This window comes from Heteronotia binoei, chromosome 15 (assembly GCF_032191835.1).
Source record: "Heteronotia binoei isolate CCM8104 ecotype False Entrance Well chromosome 15, APGP_CSIRO_Hbin_v1, whole genome shotgun sequence".
Taxonomy (NCBI): Eukaryota; Metazoa; Chordata; class Lepidosauria; order Squamata; family Gekkonidae; genus Heteronotia; species Heteronotia binoei.
Window position 1 is genome coordinate 6,866,963 of NC_083237.1, and position 20,906 is coordinate 6,887,868.

Consider the following 20,906-nt stretch of genomic DNA (forward strand, 5'->3'; position numbering starts at 1 on the left):
AGTCAGAAGTCGAAAAAGCTGTCAGTCTGCCCCTCTCTCAGGCTGCTAATGACGGTCTCCCATTGATTATGGATTTGACTCATCTCTACCTGCGGTGGGTGACGTTTTCTCCTCCTTGGCAGCCAATGGGCATCATGTCCATCCTAGAAGAAGAATGTATGTTTCCCAAAGCCAGCGACATCACCTTCAAGGCCAAGCTCTTCGACAACCACCTGGGCAAGTCGGCCAACTTCGGGAAGCCCCGGAACATCAAGGGCAAGCCGGAAGCTCACTTTGCCCTCGTCCACTATGCTGGCACCGTCGACTACAACATCATCGGCTGGCTGCAGAAGAACAAGGACCCCCTCAACGAGACGGTGGTGGGGCTCTACCAGAAGTCGGCTCTGAAGCTCCTGGCCACCCTTTTTGCCAACTACGCTGGAGCAGACGCACGTAAGAGAGGAAGGGGCAGGTCTCGTGCTTCACGTTCTGGCCTCGAAACCGCGAACGGGAATGTATGAAGCTGCCCCTATGCATATAAAATGCTGTCAGGTTGCGGCTGACGTGGGGACCCTGCAGGGCAGGGGTATCGAACATGCAGCCTGGGGGCCGAGTCAGGCTGCCCTCGGGCTCCTATCAGGCCCCCGAGCAACTGGCTGTCGTCTCCTTCCTTCTCCCTCTCTCTTGCTTCCTTCTGCATCAACAGCTTGCTTTGCCAGGCTTGCTCAATCGCAAAGGAGCTACAGAGGAAAGTCTCTCTTTTCTCTGTTGGCTGAGGCTTCTCCATTGGGGAGGAAGGGGGGAGGCAGAGCTTGCTTTGCCAGGCTCTCTCAACCGCACAACAGAGCTACTGAGTGAAGCCTCTCCCTTCTATTGGCTGAGGCTCCTCCCCCTCCTGGTCCCCTGGGGAAGAAAGAAAAGAGCCAGAGCTTCCTTTGCCCAGTTCCCTGGATCCCTTTGGAGAAATACAAAGCACTTTTAAGACCAATGAGTGCTAATGTTTTAAGGTTTTTTAAAAAATCTTGAATTGTGTTTGTGTCCTTTATAAAGTTGATATCTCTGCTACCTAATCTTAAATAGGTACACACGTGGCCCGGCCAACAAGGTCTCATTTATGTCAGATCCGGCCCTCATAACAAATGAGTTTGACACTCCTGGGTTTTCAAGGCCAAGAAACATTCAGAGGTGATCTGCCCGTCTCTGTCTCAGCAACTTTGGAGAGCCAGTTTGGTGTAGTGCTTAAGTGTGCGAACTCTTATCTGGGAGAACCAGGTTTGATTCTCCACTCCTCCACTTGCACCTGCTGGGATGGGCTTGGGTCAACCGTAGCTCTGGCAGAGGTTGTCCTTGAAAGGGCAGCTGCTGTGAGAGCCCTCTCCAGCCCCAACCACCTCACAGGATGTCTGTTGTGGGGGAGGAAGGGAAAGGAGATTGTGAGCCGCTCTGAGACTCTTCGGAGTGGAGGGCGGGATATAAATCCAATATCTTCACCTACCTCACAGGGTGCCTGTTGTGGGGGAGGAAGGGAAAGGAGATTGTGAGCCGCTCTGAGACTCTTCGGATTGGAGGGCGGGATATAAATCCAATATCTTCACCTACCTCACAGGGTGCCTGTTGTGGGGGAGGAAGGGAAAGGAGATTGTGAGCCGCTCTGAGACTCTTCGGATTGGAGGGCGGGATATAAATCCAATATCTTCACCTACCTCACAGGGTGCCTGTTGTGGGGGAGGAAGGGAAAGGAGATTGTGAGCCGCTCTGAGACTCCGAGTGGAGGGCGGAATATAAATCCAATGTCTTCTTCTTCTTCCCATCCAACTTACCAACCAGAGCTGACTCTGTTTGGTGTAGTGGTGAAGTGTGCAGACTCTTATCTGGGAGAACCTAGTTTGATTCCCCACTCCTCCACTTGCACCTGCTAGTATGGCCTTGGGTCAGCCATAGCTCTGGCAGAGGTTGTCCTTGAAAGGGCAGCTGCTGGGAGAGCCCTCTCCAGCCCCACCCACCTCACAGGGAATCTGTTGTGGGGGAGGAAGTTAAAGGAGATTGTGAGCCGCTCTGAGACTCTGTCCTTGAAAGGGCAGCTGCTGTGAGAGCCCTCTCAGCCCCACCCACCTCACAGGGAGTCTGTTGTGGGGGAGGAAGGGAAAGGAGATTGTGAGCCGCTCTGAGACTCTTCGGAGTGGAGGGCAGGATATAAATCCAATATCTTCATCTACCTCACAGGGTGTCTGTTGTGGGGGAGGAAGGTAAAGGAGATTGTGAGCTGCTCTGAGACTCTTCGGAGTGGAGGGCGGGATATAAATCCAACATCTTCATCTACCTCACAGGGTGTCTGTTGTGGGGGAGGAAGGGAAAGGAGATTGTGAGACTCTTCGGAGTGGAGGGCGGGATATAAATCCAACATCTTCATCTACCTCACAGGGTGTCTGTTGTGGGGGAGGAAGGGAAAGGAGATTGTGAGCCGCTCTGAGACTCTTCGGAGTGGAGGGCAGGATATAAATCCAGTATCTTCTTCTTCTTCTGAGATCGGACAAAACCAGGCTACCCCAGGCCATACAAATCTGGACAGATCTAGGTCCAGATCTCTGCTTAGCCACTTGTTGACCCTGGGCAGCCATTCTCTCGCAACCTAACTTTGCTTTGCTGGGCTTTTTGTGGAGATAAATGGGGGGGAGGGGGGGCGGGGCGGGAGGAACCATGAAGATCCTGGAAGAAACATGCAATCCGTCCATCATTTCTGACCTGGAAGAACTCAACTTGGTTTCCTCATTTCTCTCTCTCTTTCTTTCTTCGCCAGCAACCGACAGCAAAGGCAAAGGGACTAAGAAGAAGGGCTCCTCTTTCCAGACCGTCTCCGCTTTGCACAGGGTAAGGGCCCAAGGGAGACTCCGGCAGTGGCCACTGTTGGCGATTAAGAGGGTGTCCGGGGATTTGATCCCCACCTTTGCCAGTTAGAAGGCACCCAGGAAGACAGGCTGGTAAAAGCTTCTGTCTGAGAGCTGGGGCAGCTTTGGTCTTCTAGGGCCACTGACAAGGCACAGCTGTTGAGCTCTGAGCTCTTCATTTCACCTTTTATGTGAGCTGCTCTGAGACTCTTTGGAGTGGAGGGTGGGATATAAATCCAATATCTTCATCTACCTCACAGGGTGCCTGTTGTGGGGGAGGAAGGGAAAGGAGATTGTGAGCCGCTCTGAGACTCTTTGGAGTGGAGGGCGGGATATAAATCCAATATCGTCATCTACCTCACAGGGTGTCTGTTCTGGGGGAGGAAGGGAAAGGAGATTGTGAGCCGCTCTGAGACTCTTCGGAGTGGAGGGCGGGATATAAATCCAATATCTTCATCTACCTCACAGGGTGTCTGTTCTGGGGGAGGAAGGGAAAGGAGATTGTGAGCTGCTCTGAGACTCTTTGGAGTGGAGGGTGGGATATAAATCCAATATCTTCATCTACCTCACAGGGTGTCTGTTGTGGGGGAGGAAGGGAAAGGAGATTGTGAGCCGCTCTGAGACTCTTTGGAGTGGAGGGTGGGATATAAATCCAATATCTTCATCTACCTCACAGGGTGTCTGTTGTGGGGGAGGAAGGGAAAGGAGATTGTGAGCCGCTCTGAGACTCTTTGGAGTGGAGGGTGGGATATAAATCCAATATCTTCATCTACCTCACAGGGTGTCTGTTGTGGGGGAGGAAGGGAAAGGAGATTGTGAGCTGCTCTGAGACTCTTTGGAGTGGAGGGTGGGATATAAATCCAATATCTTCATCTACCTCACCTCATCTACCTTATGAGGCCTCACCTCATCTACCTCATCTACCTTATGAGGCCTTCAAGCTGGGCTTTCCTGCAAAGGCCTCACGAAAACAAAGGTTTAATCCTGCCATCCGAGTGTCTGCAAGCCACTGAAAGGTTTCGTAATTAGGACAAAGAGAAATACTGAGGTTTTTCCAGTTTGGTCTGCACCCTGTTCCAACTGCATCTAGCTCTCCTGGTCTATGACTGGTATTTATGTGCTCCTTCCTTCCTTCCTTCCTTCCTTCCTTCCTTCCTTCCTTCCTTCCTTCCTTCCTTCGGTGAACGGCCTTCCTCTCTTTGCTTGGTCGTCAATCGGACCTATCGGTCCACCCTTTTCCTGTCCACGTTCACCGTTCTCCCCCAACCATTTCCATCCACCCCATCCGTCCCTCCCACATCCCACTCCATCCTCCCTCCCGTCCGTTTTTCCTTCCTCCCCCAGGAGAACCTCAACAAGCTGATGACCAACTTGCGCTCCACTCACCCCCACTTTGTGCGGTGCATCATCCCCAACGAGACCAAGGCTCCAGGTGAGGAACACGCCCCACCCCCCAGTTCCTGCCTTTGGAATGCGCTTGGCAGATATCCTGTTGCTTTTGCGAGATCCTCCCATGGATCCCCTCCGTCTTTCCCTGATGCCTTTGAGATCTGATGAGATCAGGCTATTCAGGTTAGGGACGTGGGAGTTGGGCAAGGCCTGTGGGGCAACAACCCCTCTCTTCCTTTCACATCCTTTTCTTTCGCTTCTTCTCTCTCTCAGGGGTGATAGACAATTCTCTGGTCATGCACCAGCTGCGCTGCAACGGGGTTCTGGAGGGGATCCGGATCTGCCGGAAGGGGTTCCCCAACCGTATCCTCTACGGGGACTTCAGGCAAAGGTGGGCTTATCCTTCAAATGGAGACGTATGGACGGTGGTGGGTGGAAGATGCTTTGCTTAGAACTGCCCACTGTTGAACGTATAATTGATCACAAAGTGCCCTTCACCCCCGACTCCATTTTGCTTAACCTTTGGAAAAATGGGGAAATGCCTAAGCATAAACATGAATTGGCTTCAATGCTTATTTTAGCCGCAAAATTATTAATAGCTCACCATTGGAAAGCCCCTGTCTTGCCTTCTAAACGTAATTGGTTTCTAAAAATTTGGGACCTAGTAGTAATGGATAAGCTGGCTACTACCATAAAAAATTCTGAAGCATCAGATAAAGGTCTAGATAAAAACATGTTTGTAGAGAAATGGTTTCACTTTTTTGCTTATGTACAATCTGAACAAAAAACATTGTGTAAATTACCGGATAAGTATTTAACTTTTGCTTTATATTAGAAATACACTCTGCATATTGTATTCATAACAGGATGGCTTGTAAGGTAGATTCTATGGTTATTAGTATTATAGTTGATGTTTGTTGGAATGTATTTTTGTTTTTAATTAATAAAAAGTTTAAACTCCAAAAAAAAAAAAAAAGAACTGCCCTGGGGAAGGCCTTCCCATCGTGGATCAACGTCAGAATGCAGGGTGTTTTTACATTCAGTTTGATCCAGAGTTTTCAAGTCTTCAAATCGCCTGCCACCGTTTCGCTTTAATTATTTTCCTTTTACATGTAAGCGTTTCAATTTGGGGGGGGGGTGTCTCTGATCAGAGGGCAGCCGAAATACCAGTGAAATGTATACGATGGCTTGGAAATGGTGTCAACTGTGCAAAAACAATACAGATTTAAATCGCTAGATGAGGCAAGCAATGATACGTCAAAATTTCAAGTGCTGTCAGTTCTCATGCAAATGGCTGCACCTCGTGGTGGCTTTTAGAGGAGTCTTTTAAAACGCATGAAAACTTCTACAATACAAGTTTGAAACGCCTGTGGAGGAAAGACCAGATCAAAACTAGTGTGGAGAAAAACGTTGCAGCAGCAGCTCCGAAACTCATCTCGCCGAAACAAATGGAGATGCTTTGGGCAGCAATGATGCAAAACAGTTGTGAGGACGTTAGGTAGTGTAAAAGGTGAGTTTCCAATGCGGTGATAGAGAGTCACAGACTGTCAGTGTAAAAACACCCCCAGCCACACAAAGCATTGCACCAGGCTTCCATTTACTCTGCTCAAAAGTAAATAAATTCAGCTGCACCTCAGATATGCATACATTTGCCTTTGTCCCCCCCCCCTACCCCCCGCCCCATGGTTTATTCTTCTGATGGCCACAACAAGGAGTGAGAAGCCCTGCGCAAGCCAGTTTGGTGTAGTGGTTAAGTGCGCGGACTCTTATCTGGGAGAACAGGGTTTGATTCCCTCACTCCTCCTCTTGCACCTGCTGGAATGGCCTTGGGTCAGCCATAGCTCTTGCTAAGTGGTTAAGTGCGCGGATTCTTATCTGGGAGAACAGGGTTTGATTCCACACTCCTCCGCTTGCACCTGCTGGAATGGCCTTGGGTTAGCCATAGCTCTTGCTAAGTGGTTAAGTGCGCGGACTCTTATCTGGCTGAACTGGGTTTGATTCCACACTCCTCCGCTTGGACCTGCTGGAATGGCCTTGGGTTAGCCATAGCTCTTGCAGAGCTGTCCTTGAAAGGGCATTTTCTGTCAGAGCTTTCTCAGCCCCACCTACCTCACAGGGTGTCTGTTGTGGGGGAAGAAGATGGTAAGCCACTTATTCTTCTGATGGCCACAAGATGGAATGAGAAGCCCTGCTGCTATCCATCATGCTCTAACCATCTCTGATTTTTGAGATTTGTCCCAAACATGTTTCTAGACTCATCTTCACCTCCATGAAGGCTAGAAATTTTAGGGAGGGTTTTCCCTCTCTCTCTCTTTCCCTCTCTCTCTCTCATAGAAGTCAGCTGAGGTGGTCAAGATTCTCAGTTTTTACCTAAAAACCAGATTCTATTCTTGTGTAGAGCAACTGTGGAATACTCCAGGCTGCAGTGTAAGCAGCTGCCACCATTGTGGGGAGAAGTCCTTTTCTCCCTTTCTCACAATACAAGAACTCGTGGGCATTCAATGAAATTGCTGAGCAGTCAGGTTAAAACAGATAAAAGGAAGTCCTTCTTCACCCAAAGGGTGATTAACATGTGGAATTCACTGCCACAGGAGGTGGCGGCGGCTACAAGCATAGCCAGCTTCAAGAGGGGGTTAGATAAAAATATGGAGCAGAGGTCCATCTGTGGCTATTAGGCACAGTGTGTATTTATTTATTTATTTATTGGCCACTGTGTAACACAGAGTGTTGGACTGGATGGGCCATTGGCCTGATCCAACATGGCTTCTCTTATGTTCTTATGTGACACAGAGTGTTGGACTGGAGGGGCCACTGGCCTGATCCAACATGGCTTCTCTTATGTTCTTAAGCCCTGCAGAAGGGAAGATGACAGAGGCATTTTTACCTTCCTTGTTCCCAGATATCGTATCCTGAATCCGGCTGCCATCCCGGAGGGTCAGTTCATCGACAGCAGGAAGGGAGCAGAGAAGTTGTTGGGCTCTCTGGACATCGATCACAATCAGTACAAATTTGGGCACACCAAGGTGAGGTGCTGCAGGGAAAGCGCTCTCCTGGTTTGCCACTTACCCCACTAACTCTGGGTCTCTGTGCTACCTGACGCAAGCAACAGTTTCTCAGGTGCCTGCCAAGTGTTTTAGGAAGAAGGATGGGGTCAGGTGGCACTTTTTGTCCGGCAGGGCTTCTGATTGACCACTGTAGATGTGATTGGCTATGCGGTTTTTCTAAATGTTGCTTTGCACCCTGAAGCGCAAAGATCTTCACTTAAGGTAAGCTGCAGCGGCCATTTTGTGGCTGGCCCCGCCTCCTCCAGCAGCCATATTGTAACAGCTATTGCACGGCTGTGCCCCTCTCGCGCTGTCAGGATTCCGGAGGTGCCCACAGGATGAAAAAGGTTGGAGATGTCTGTCTTACGCCTTGGCTCTTTTCCCATGCTGACGCCTTACTCTTGAATCTACCCACCTCTCTTTCTGTCCAGGTGTTCTTCAAGGCTGGCCTTCTGGGCCTGCTAGAAGAGATGAGGGACGAACGTCTGTCCCGCATCATCACCCGCATCCAAGCGCAGTCCCGTGGTGTCCTCTCTAGGATAGAATTCAGGAAGATCATGGAACGGAAGTAAGTGTCCTGTCGGAGGGTTTACTGCTCTTCGCAGCGGGGGTGGAATTCTAGCAGGAGTTCCTTTGCATTTTAGGCCACACACCCCTGAAGTGGCCAGTCCTCCAAGAGCTTACAAAAAAGAGCCTTATAAGCTCTTGGAGGGTTGGCTACATCAGGGGGGTGTAGCCTAATATGCAAAGGAGCTCCTGCTAGAATTCCACCCATGATTTGCACCATTTACACCATCTACCAATAGATTTCCTTCTTCTTGCTGATGTTTTGGAGTGAGAAATGTGCTTCCTCTGAAAATACTGCCAGGAGTATGTGGGGAGGGTGTTAAAGAACATAAGAACACAAGAGAAGCCATGTTGGATCAGGCCAATGGCCCATTCAGTCCAACACTCTGAGTCACATAAGAACATAAGAGAAGCCCTGTTGGATCAGGCCAATGGCCCATCCAATCCAACACTCTGTGTCACATAAGAACATAAGAGAAGCCATGTTGGATCAGGCCAATGGCCCATCCAGTCCAACACTCTGCGTCACACAGTGGCCAAAACCCAGGTGCCATCAGGAGGTCCATAAGTGGGGCCAGGACACTACAAGCCCTCCCACTGTTGACCCCCCAAGCACCAAGAATACAGAGCATCACTTGCCCCAGACATAAGAACACGAGAAGTCATGTTGGATCAGGCCAATGGCCCATTCAGTCCAACACTCTGTGTCACATAAGAACATAAGAGAAGCCATGTTGGATCAGGCCAATGGCCCATCCAGTCCAACACTCTGTGTCACATAAGAACATAAGAGAAGCCATGTTGGATCAGGCCAATGGCCCATTCAGTCCAACACTCTGTGTCACATAAGAACCTAAGAGGAGCCATGTTGGATCAGGCCAATGGCCCATTCAGTCCAACACTCTGTGTCACACAGTGGCCAACAAAAAACAAGGTGCCACCAGGAGGTCCATCCGTGGGGCCAGGACACTAGAAGCCCTCCCACTGTTTCCCACCCAAGCACCAAGAATTCAGAGCATCACTTGCCCCAGACAGAGAGTTCCAGCAATTCGCTGTGGCTAATAGCCACTGATGGACCTCTGCTCCAGATGTTTATCCAATAAAGTGGGGGGAGGGCCTTCCAAACCTTCATTCAAGGACTTTGTATTTGCTCTTGTCCAGCATTTAGATTGCTAATCTCCAGGTGGTGTGATCATCAATGGATGAGCTGCTTTCTTGCAGAATTCAACACCAGCTCAAGGACGTGTAGTCTTCCACTGCTCTGGGTGCCATTTTGGAGTTCTTGCACGCTCACATTTTATTCCAAACTCCCTCCCCTCCCCCCATCCAGGGAATCTCTGCTGGTGATCCAGTACAACATCCGGGCTTTTATGGTGGTGAAGAACTGGCCATGGATGAGGCTGTTCTTCAAGATCAAGCCACTGCTGAAAAGCGCAGAGACTGAGAAGGAGTTGTTGGCCCTTAAGGAAGAGCTTGCGAGGCTGAAGGAAGCTCTGGAGAAGTCTGAGGGCCGTCGCAAAGAGCTGGAGGAGAAGATGGTCTCTCTGCTGCAAGAGAAGAATGACCTTCAGCTGCAAGTCCAGGCGGTGAGTCACGGAACATTCTTAGAGCTCCGTGTGTGTTGTGAAGCATTGAGTTTGCTCATACGGAGCTTCCTTGAGACAAGAAAAATATTGTTTGCGCACGCACCCCCGGAAGTGTGAGGAATAAGCGACCAAAAGCAAAATATTCTCGGTTGAGAAGAGACTTTTGCTCACGAATCTTTCTGTCCTCTTCTTTCCTCATTATCAGGAGCAAGACAATCTTGCAGATGCCGAAGAACGCTGCGACCAGTTGATCAAGAACAAGATCCAGCTGGAAGCCAAGGTGAAGGAACAGACAGAGCGTCTGGAGGATGAGGAGGAGATGAACGCCGAACTGACAGCCAAGAAGCGGAAGCTGGAAGATGAGTGCTCGGAGCTCAAGAAGGATATCGACGACTTGGAGTTGACCCTGGCCAAGGTGGAGAAAGAGAAGCATGCGACGGAGAACAAGGTGAAGAAAAAGGGGCCATTTGAGTGGAGAAGTGACCGTGTGATTTTGGAATTTACGATCTTAGGGAAGGAAAAAGCTGTACATAGTCAGACGGATAGGTTGGACTTTAATTTAAATTTAATTTAATTTAATTTTTCGATTTAGATCCCACCCTATCCCGCAAGCGGGCTCAGGGCAGCTTACAACATTCAAAACTTTATAGCAACGTTAAATAAACCACATCCAAACAAAACAATAGCATCATTGCGGAATTATCAGATTAGATCAGAAACCCAGATCCACATCATTGGCTAGAAAGACAAACTTAGAACTATGCTGGGTAAAATCTGATGGCCAGAAATACATAAGAAGAAGGGGGCTCAAGAGAGATGGGAGATTCTTAATTTGTGAATATTTCCATCGGGGTAGGGTTGCCAATTCCCAATTAGGTTCAGGGGATCCCCCAGTTCGGAGGCCTTCCCCCCACTTCAGGGCTATCAGATAGCAGGGGTGGGAGGGAAATGTCTGCTTTGCTCTCTGTTATACTTTATGGAGACTGATGCCCATAAGGCAGGGGTGGCCTACGGTAGCTCTCCAGATGTTTTTTGCCTACAACTCCCACCAGCCCCAGCCAGCACAGCCAATGACTGGGGCTGATGGGAGTTGTAGGCAAAAAAAAACATCCGGAGAGCTACCGTTGGCCACCCCTACCATAGGGTATAATGGATAATTGATCCATGGGTATCTGGGGCTTAGAGGGCTGTTGTTCGAGATAGAGGCACCAAATTTTCAGCGTAGCATCCAGTGCCTCTCCTCAAAACACCTCCCAAGTTTCAAAAAGATTGGACCAGGGGGTTCAATTCTATGAGCCCCAAAAGAAGGTGCCCCTAGCCTTCATTAATTCCAAGTGGAGGGAAGGCATTTAAAAGGCGTGCAGTCCCTTCAAATGCGATGGCCAGAACTCCCTTCGGAGTTCAGTTATCCTTGTCACACCCTTGCTTCTGGCTCCACCCTCAAAGTCCCCAGATATTTCAATCCCCCAAAGTCCCCAGATATTTTTTGAGTCGTGCCTGGCAACCTTACAATGGGGGGAGGTGTTTGTGAATTCCCTGCATTGTGCAGTGGGTTGGACTGGATGACCCCGGAGGTCCCTTCCAACTCTACGATTCTGTGATTCTAGGTTAAGAACCTCACAGAGGAGATGGCCGGCCTGGATGAGATCATTGTCAAGCTGACTAAGGAAAAGAAGGCCCTCCAGGAAGCCCACCAGCAAGCCCTGGACGACCTTCAGGCAGAGGAGGACAAGGTCAACACCCTCACGAAAGCCAAGGTCAAGCTGGAGCAACAGGTGGATGATGTAAGTACAGGAATCCCAGCAATGGGATCGGAGGAAGAAGACTCATGTCTCTGGTGATGGAAGAATCTCATTGCTCTTAGGAGTACCAGTTGTTTCCGCCTCTGGGATGACGTTGCATTTGCAACGTTTTCACCGCAGACTTTTTATGGGGTGGTTTGCGCCCTTGCCTTCCCCAGTCTTCTGCGCTTTCCCCCCAGCAAGCTGGGGACTCATTTGACTGACCTTGAAAGGATGGAAAGCTGAGTCGACCTCGAGCTGGCTACCTGAACCAGCTTCCGCTGGGATCAAACTCAGGTTGTGAGCAGAGGGCTCCGACTGCAGTACTGCAGCTTTACCACTCTGTGCCATGGGATTCTTTATATATATATATATATATATATATATATATATATATAAATTTGAATATTAAACATTCTGTTTTATTATCTCATTTTTCTCATAAGATTATGAGTAATGTTTTATGAGTATGTGATCAACTGAAGTACTATATTAATTCTATTGTTTTACACAAGTGATATATTCAGTGTTACCGTAATTGCAATATGGCAATGACTTCCGGAATCTCTGTTCGTTGATTTAAATATTCTGATACTGGAAACCAGATTGCCTCAAAATTTGATATTGCATCTATCGTAGTTAAAGGTCCTGTTTTGTCATTGATTTTAGCTAGGGCTTTTTTTGCTAGCAGGAACTCCTTTGCATATTAGGCCACACCCCTCTGATGTAGCCAATCCTCCAAGAGCTTACAGGGCTCTTCTTACAGGGCCTACTGTAAGCTCTAAAAGGATTGGCTACATCAGGGTGTGTGGGACCTAATATGCAAAGGAGTTCCTGCTACAAAAAAAGCCCTGATTTTAGCCATTCAATATATGTTCCAAATATTTTTATGCCAAAGATTAATGGGTAGTTTTTCCCCACCCTGATTTCCAATTTGTTGCCGTAACATTTTTAGCTGCATATAAGTGTAACGCTATTATATTTTGAACTCTTTTGGTTGCCTTATATTTCAACCACAGATTTAAAAGCAGTGATCCTGGAGAGAGTTTTAGATGTTGTCCAGTTACTTTTTTTTTATTTCCTGTAATACTTTTTTCCAAAAAGGGTTGAATTTTTGGAAAGAGTCCCAATTTCTTGACCCCTGCTCTTTGCCCCGCAGCTGGAGGGCTCCCTGGAGCAAGAGAAGAAGATCCGGATGGACCTGGAACGGGCGAAGAGGAAGCTGGAAGGGGACTTGAAGCTGACGCAAGAGAGCATCATGGATTTAGAGAACGACAAACAGCAGCTGGATGAGAAGCTGAAAAAGTAAGGGGCCAGGTCCATTGTCTGCCCACTGTGGTCTGCAAGGAATGGTATGAATCGGGCCTGTTGCCACAGTGAGGGGGCTGGCTGTAGGGTTGCCAAGTCCAATTCAAGAAATATCTGGGGACTTTAGGGGTGGAGCCAGGAGACATTAGGGGTGGAGCCAAGATCAAGGCTGTGACAAGCATAATAGAACTCCAAAGGGAGTTCTGGCCATCACATTTAAAGGGACGGCACACCTTTTCGATGCCTTCCTTCCATAGGAAATAATGAAGGATAGGGGCACCTTCTTTGGGGGCTCATAGAATTGGACCCCCTGGTCCAATCTTTTTGAAACTTGGGGGGTATTTTGGGGAGAGGCACTAGATGCTATACTGAAAATTTAGTGCCGCTATCCCCAAAAACAGCCCCCACCCCCAGAGCCCCAGATACCCGCAGATCAATTCTCCATTATTTTCTATGGGAATAAATCTCCATAGGGAATAATAAAGTTCCCAGCAGACATTTCCCTCCCCTCCCCCCGCTTTCTGACAACCCTGAAGCGGGGAGAAGATCTCCAAACCGGGGGATCCCCTGCCCCCACCTGGGGATTGGCAACCCTAGCTGGCTGCGGGAGCACTGCCCCCTGACTTCCAAGCAGGGCCCCCAGCTCTCAGGGGGGCCCTCCAGGGTGCAGCCTGCTTCTTTTCTTTTTCTTTTCGCCGTGGCTGACCCAGCGAAGTCTGCACTGCAGCAGCCAGAGCTGGGAGAGCTGAATAGGGCACGGTGCACCGCAGCAGGTGGAAAGGAGGGAGGCGGAGGAAGCCACGTGGAATGGGCCAGGGAGGGGAGGATGGATGGAGCTCCTCTCTGCAAAGCGCCGGGTGGGTATAGGGAGGTGGAAGGAACCACCCCCCCACACACATACACACACCGCTTGCATGCATGGTGCAGACCCTTCTTGACTCCAAAGTTTTAGGGTTGGCTGCCTCGAATTGGCCACTTTAAGAGCCTCCAGCTTTTGCCCCTACTCCAGAAAGCTTCTGAGAAGCAGCAAGCCCCACCGTGGTTGGGAAAGAGAAGCAGCAAGCCCCTTGACTTTTTAAAAAAGCCCCCCCCCCCTTTAAAATCCTGGCTACGGCCCTGGTATGAATGGTGCCCCCTGCCTCTCCTTTGCTGCTTCAAAGCTCCGTTCCTTGCCTTTCCCAGGAAAGACTTTGAGCTCAGTGCACTGAATGCAAGAATTGAAGATGAGCAAGCCTTGGGTGTCCAGCTGCAGAAGAAGCTCAAAGAGTTACAGGTAAAAGATGGACAGCAGGGCGGTGGGTCTTTAGGGCAGCGTCAGTGGTCTCCTGTTTTAAACTCTGGAACGAAATTCTTTCAGGGCCTTAAAGTGGGGGCCCCCGAACCTTTTTTCTGCTTGAGACCCCCTCTGTCAGAATTGTTCTGCTCAAGAGCAGTTTCTGTCAGAGCTCTCTCAGCCCCATTTGCCACACAGGGTGTCTGTTGCGGGGAGAGGAAGGGAAGGAGATTGTAAGCCTCTCTGAGACTCCTTCAGGCCGTGAAGGGTGGGGTATAAATCCAACTTCTCTCCTTCTCCTTTGGAATTCTGACCCAATATGGTGGAGACAAGCACAAAATAGCTGCCACAGAAAGTGGAGGCAGCCACAAAACGACTGCCACAAGAGGCAGACTCACTCGTAAATTGTCAGGGAACAAGGCCACACGTAACTCTAGTAGTAACTCTTCAATATTTCAGGCAGAAGCAGGACGCCTTTCAAAAACGACCGTACCGTTTAAAAATATTTTCCTGCATACAAATGCATCAGTGCAGTGAAGATTCTTGTGCTGTGGTGGCAACGGCTGCCAAAACAACACTTTTTAAAAAAAATGGCACAGCCGATCAAATCTTCAGTGCCATTCAGAAGCCCTGCTGGGTAAAAGCCCTGCCTAACCCCACCCTAGGGTTGCCAGTCCCCAGTTGGAGGTAGAGGATCCCCCCGTTTGGAGGGCCTCCCCCCACTTCAGGGTCATCAGAAAGCGGGGAGGGAAACGTCTGCTGGGCACCCCATTATTCCCTATGGAGGCCGATTCCCATAGGGTATAATGGAGAATTGATCTGTGGGTATCTGGGGCTCGGGGGGGGGGGCTGTGTTTTGAGGTAGAGGCACCAAATTTTCAGCATATCGTGTGATGCCTCTCCTCAAAGTACCCTCCAAGTTTCAAAAAGAGTGGCCCAGGGGGTCCAATTCTGTGAGCCCCCAAAGAAGGTGCATGGAGGGAAGACATTTAAATGTGATGGCCTTTAAATGTGATAGCCAGAATTCCATTTGGAGTTCAATTATGCTTGTCACAACCTTGCTCCTGGCTCCACCCCCAATATCCCCTGGCTCCACCCCCAATATCCCCTGGCACCACCCCCAATATCCCCTGGCTCCACCCCCAATATCCCCTGGCTCCACCACCAATATCCCCTGGCTCCACCCCCAATATCCCCTGGCTCCACCCCCAATATCCCCTGGCTCCACCCCCAATATCCCCTGGCTCCACCCCCAATATCCCCTGGCTCCACTCCCAATATCCCCTGGCTCCACTCCCAATATCCCCTGGCTCCACTCCCAATATCCCCTGGCTCCACCCCCAATATCCCCTGGCTCCACCCCCAATATCCCCTGGCTCCACTCCCAATATCCCCTGGCTCCACTCCCAATATCCCCTGGCTCCACCCCCAATATCCCCTGGCTCCACCCCCAATATCCCCTGGCTCCACCCCCAATATCCCCTGGCTCCACTCCCAATATCCCCTGGCTCCACCCCCAATATCCCCTGGCTCCACTCCCAATATCCCCTGGCTCCACCCCCAATATCCCCTGGCTCCACCCCCAATATCCCCTGGCTCCACCCCCAATATCCCCTGGCTCCACCCCCAATATCCCCTGGCTCCACCCCCAATATCCCCTGGCTCCACCCCCAATATCCCCTGGCTCCACCCCCAATATCCCCTGGCTCCACCCCCAATATCCCCTGGCTCCGCTCCCAATATCCCCTGGCTCCGCTCCCAATATCCCCTGGCTCCGCCCCCAATATCCCCTGGCTCCGCCCCCAATATCCCCTGGCTCCACCCCCAATATCCCCTGGCTCCACCCCCAATATCCCCTGGCTCCACCCCCAATATCCCCTGGCTCCACTCCCAATATCCCCTGGCTCCACCCCCAATATCCCCTGGCTCCACCCCCAATATCCCCTGGCTCCACCCCCAATATCCCCTGGCTCCACTCCCAATATCCCCTGGCTCCACCCCCAATATCCCCTGGCTCCACTCCCAATATCCCCTGGCTCCACCCCCAATATCCCCTGGCTCCACCCCCAATATCCCCTGGCTCCACCCCCAATATCCCCTGGCTCCACTCCCAATATCCCCTGGCTCCACCCCCAATATCCCCTGGCTCCACCCCCAATATCCCCTGGCACCACCCCCAATATCCCCTGGCTCCACCCCCAATATCCCCTGGCTCCACCCCCAATATCCCTTGGCTCCACCCCCAATATCCCCTGGCTCCACCCCCAATATCCCCTGGCTCCACTCCCAATATCCCCTGGCTCCACCCCCAATATCCCCTGGCTCCACCCCAAAGTATCTGGCTCCACCCCCAAAGTCCCCAGATATTTCTTGAATTGGACTTGGCAACCCTACCCCACCCATTTCCTAACAACAATTGGCAGGCGCTAGAAAAGGTGTGGCAGGGGCTGGGGTGGCCACAGACACCATGTCGGAGACCCCTGATTTAGATGTGATCTTCTTCCTCCCTGGTGTAGGCACGGATTGAAGAGCTGGAAGAAGAGCTGGAGGCCGAGCGCACGGCCCGGGCCAAGGTGGAGAAGCAGCGTTCCGACCTCTCCCGGGAGCTGGAGGAGATCAGCGAGCGGCTGGAGGAGGCGGGGGGCGCCACCTCGGTGCAGATCGAGATGAACAAGAAGCGGGAGACCGAGTTCCAGAAGATGCGGCGCGACCTCGAAGAGGCGACCCTGCAGCACGAGGCCACGGCGGCGGCCCTGCGCAAGAAGCACGCCGACTCGGTGGCGGAGCTGGGCGAGCAGATCGACAACCTGCAGCGGGTGAAGCAGAAGCTGGAGAAGGAGAAGAGCGAGCTGAAGCTGGAGGTGGACGACGTCACTTCCAACATGGAGCAACTCATGAAAGCCAAGGTTGGGCCCAGAGGAGGGAGAGGCGGGGCAGAGGGAGATGGTGATGTCAGGATCTGAGGGGGAGGAGCTAGAATTAATGGAGGGACTGGGGCTCAGAGGAGGGAGCAGGAAACCTTCACAGTTAAATTCAGAAAGACAGAAAGTTGGGAAGGGGTAAATTTTGGAGCCAGGATCCTTCTTTCCAGAATTAAAACATTTCTGCATCTGACATATCCCCTTTGTTCCATTCTTGAATATCTCCTTTTACTTATCTTTACTTGTTCGCAGTGTTCCCTCTAAGCTGCGTTTGTGTGAGCTAGCTCACAGTTCTTTAGCCTCTGGCTCACACATTTTTGTCTTCGCTCAGGAAAAATGGCCCCAGAGCACACTAATTTCTGCAGTAGGTTACAACTTTCATGCCAGTAGCTCACAAAGTAGAATTTTCCCTCACAAGACTCCACAGCTTAGAGGGAAGACTGCATTTGTCTTCCTTCCGCCTGCGTTTTCTCTTTCCTTCATGTAGGATCTCTTACCATGGGAATATCTACCACCTTCCCCATCCATCCATCCATCCATCCACCTACCCATCCATCCATCCATCCACGCACCCATCCATCCATCCATCCATCCATCCATCCATCCATCCACCCATCCATCCATCCACCCACCCACCCACCCATCCATCCATCCATCCATCCATCCATCCACCCATCCATCCATCCATCCACCCACCCACCCACCCATCCACGCACCCACCCACCCATCCACGCACCCACCCATCCACCCACCCACCCATCCATCCATCCATCCACCCATCCACCCACCCATCCACCCATCCATCCACCCATCCATCCACGCACCCATCCATCCATCCACCCATCCATCCATCCATCCACCCATCCATCCATCCATCCACCCATCCACCCACCCATCCATCCACCCACCCATCCATCCACCCATCCATCCACGCACCCATCCATCCACGCACCCATCCATCCACGCACCCATCCATCCACCCACCCATCCGTCCACCCACCCATCCATCCATCCATCCATCCATCCATCCATCCATCCATCCACCTACCCATCCATCCATCAATGCACCCACCCACCCATCCATCCACCCATCCATCCATCCACCCACCCATCCACCCACCCATCCACCCATCCATCCACCCATCCATCCATCCATCCATCCATCCATCCATCCATCCATCCATCCATCCATCCATCCATCCAGTGCCAGATTAAACCCTGTGGAGGCCCCTAGGCAGTCAAAATCTCAGGGCCCCCCTTGCAGATTATCTTCTAATATCTCCTGCAGGCACCTTCTCAAAAGCCCCTTTGACAAAGCTGTGGGGGAGAGGCAGAGAGAGGCAATCCAGCCCAGGGCTCCTAAAGGTGTGGGGGCCCATAGGCCAGTGCCTATTTGGCTTATTTGTTAACCCGGCCCTGCATCCATCCATCCATCCTCCCTCCCTTCTCTCTCTCTCTTTTTCTTTATTCTCTTCCTGATGCTTTAATTTTTTTCACCAACTCTTTTTCTTTGTTGGATTTCAGGCCAACCTGGAGAAGATGTGCCGCACATTTGAAGACCAAATGAACGAACACCGGGCCAAGTCCGAAGAGTCTCACCGGATGGTTAATGACCTCACCACGCAGCGGGCCAAACTCCAAACAGAGAATGGTGAGTTCCAGAGAGAGAGGCAGGAAAATGACAGCTTTTCCCTGTCGCTTGTCCTTCTTTTATTCTTTGCATCTTCCAGCTTATCGTTTTTCTCCTCCTTCCAGTGACATTCATTGATCCACACCCATGTCTGTCCATCCTTCCTACTATACTCAACTTTCTCTGCCTCTCCTTTTTATCTTCCGAAATGATCGATTTCAGTTAGTTCAAAAGCAAAATGATACTGTGATATTTCCCAAAAACTGGGTATTTGTGTGGCCCTTATTCCTGACTCAAGACGGAAACAAAAATCCGCCAGCCACTGCTTTGCAATCTGCTCTGGCAAATCTTGTGTAGGTCTTTGGAGGTGCCATCTTGGAAGCAAAACTGATGGGCCGGACAGGTTGCAAACTGAATCCTTTCAGGGCCTCTCCAAGATGGCGGCCAACGTAGATGAACTCCACTCATCCTTCATTGAGCAGGGGGTTGAACTAGATGGCCTGTATGGCCCCTTATAACTCCGTGGTTTTAGGATTCCATGACAACTCTGTCTCAGAAGGAATGGCAGGGCTTTTATTGTAGTAGGAACTCCTTTGCATATTAGGCTGCACTCTCCTGATGTAGCCAAACCTCGCAGAGCTTACAGGGCTCTTCTTACAGGGCCTACTGTAAGCTCTTGGAGAGCCAGTTTGGTGTAGTGGTTAAGTGTGCAGACTCTTATCTGGGAGAACCGGGTTTGATTCCCCACTCCTCCACTTGCAGCTGCTGGAATGGCCTTGGGTCAGCCATAGCTCTGGCAGAGGTTGTCCTTGAAAGGGCAGCTGCTGTGAGAGCCCTCTCCAGCCCCAGCCACCTCACAGGGTGTCTGTTGTGGGGGAGGAAGGGAAAGGAGATTGTGAGCCGCTCTGAGACTCTTCAGAGTAGAGGGCAGGATATAAATCCAATATCTTCATCTACCTCACAGGGTGTCTGTTGTGGGAGGGAAGGGAAAGGAGATTGTGAGCCGCTCTGAGACTCTTCGGAGTGGAGGGCGGGATATAAATCCAATATCTTCATCTACCTCACAGGGTGTCTGTTGTGGGGGGGGGGAGGTAAAAGAGATTATGAGCCACTCTGAGACTCTTCGGAGTGGAGGATGGGATATAAATCCAATGTCTTCATCTACCTCACAGGGTGTCTGTTGTGGGGGAGGAAGGGAAAGGAGATTGTGAGCCGCTCTGAGACTCTTCGGAGTGGAGGGCGGGATATAAATCCAATATCTTCATCTACCTCACAGGGTGTCTGTTGTGGGGGAGGAAGGGAAAGGAGATTGTGAGCTGCTCTGAGACTCTTCGGAGTGGAGGGCGGGATATAAATCCAATATCTTCATCTACCTCACAGGGTGTCTGTTGTGGGGGAGGAAGGTAAAGGAGATTGTGAGCCGCTCTGAGACTCTTCGGAGTGGAGGGCGGGATATAAATCCAATATCTTCATCTACCTCACAGGGTGTCTGTTGTGGAGGAGGAAGGGAAAGGAGATTGTGAGCCGCTCTGAGACTCTTTGGAGTGGAGGGCAGGATATAAACCCATTATCTTCATTTACCTCACAGGGTGTCTGTTGTGGGGGAGGAAGGTATAGGAGATTGTGAGCTGCTCTGAGACTCTTCGGAGTGGAGGGCGGGATATAAATCCAATATCTTCATCCACCTCACAGGGTGTCTGTTGTGGGGGAGGAAGGGGAAGGAGATTGTGAGCCGCACTGAGACTCTTTGGAGTGGAGGGCGGGATATAAATCCAATATCTTCATCCACCTCACAGGGTGTCTGTTGTGGGGGAGGAAGGGGAAGGAGATTGTGAGCCGCTCTGAGACTCTTCGGAGTGGAGGACGGGATATAAATCCGATATCATCATCTACCTCACAGGGTGTCTGTTGTGGGGGGGGGGGGGGAGGTAAAAGAGATTATGAGCCACTCTGAGACTCTTCGGAGTGGAGGATGGGATATAAATCCAATGTCTTCATCTACCTCACAGGGTGTCTGTTGTGGGGGAGGAAGGGAAAGGAGATTGTGAGCCGCTCTGAGACTCTTCGGAGTGGAGGGCGGGATATAAATCCAATATCTTCATCTACCTCACAGGGTGTCTGTTGTGGGGGAGGAAGGGAAAGGAGATTGTGAGCTGCTCTGAGACTCTTCGGAGTGGAGGGCGGGATATAAATCCAATATCTTCATCTACCTCACAGGGTGTCTGTTGTGGGGGAGGAAGGTAAAGGAGATTGTGAGCCGCTCTGAGACTCTTCGGAGTGGAGGGCGGGATATAAATCCAATATCTTCATCTACCTCACAGGGTGTCTGTTGTGGAGGAGGAAGGGAAAGGAGATTGTGAGCCGCTCTGAGACTCTTTGGAGTGGAGGGCAGGATATAAACCCATTATCTTCATTTACCTCACAGGGTGTCTGTTGTGGGGGAGGAAGGTATAGGAGATTGTGAGCTGCTCTGAGACTCTTCGGAGTGGAGGGCGGGATATAAATCCAATATCTTCATCCACCTCACAGGGTGTCTGTTGTGG

At 50.8% G+C, this 20,906-nt stretch overlaps 1 protein-coding gene across 1 annotated transcript in view; it reads left to right on the forward strand.

The window, feature by feature from the left end:
- The window catches only part of MYH7 (myosin heavy chain 7), a 59,835-nt gene that overhangs the window by 18,292 nt on the left and 20,637 nt on the right, over nt 1-20,906 (forward strand). Inside the window, exons 14-26 of the mRNA XM_060255406.1 lie at nt 123-432; nt 2,777-2,847; nt 4,209-4,296; nt 4,527-4,644; nt 7,153-7,276; nt 7,729-7,865; nt 9,195-9,450; nt 9,656-9,898; nt 11,058-11,234; nt 12,391-12,536; nt 13,722-13,812; nt 16,329-16,718; nt 18,258-18,384. Coding sequence (XP_060111389.1) covers nt 123-432; nt 2,777-2,847; nt 4,209-4,296; nt 4,527-4,644; nt 7,153-7,276; nt 7,729-7,865; nt 9,195-9,450; nt 9,656-9,898; nt 11,058-11,234; nt 12,391-12,536; nt 13,722-13,812; nt 16,329-16,718; nt 18,258-18,384 — 2,278 coding nt within the window. The remainder of the gene's footprint in view (nt 1-122; nt 433-2,776; nt 2,848-4,208; nt 4,297-4,526; nt 4,645-7,152; nt 7,277-7,728; nt 7,866-9,194; nt 9,451-9,655; nt 9,899-11,057; nt 11,235-12,390; nt 12,537-13,721; nt 13,813-16,328; nt 16,719-18,257; nt 18,385-20,906) is intronic.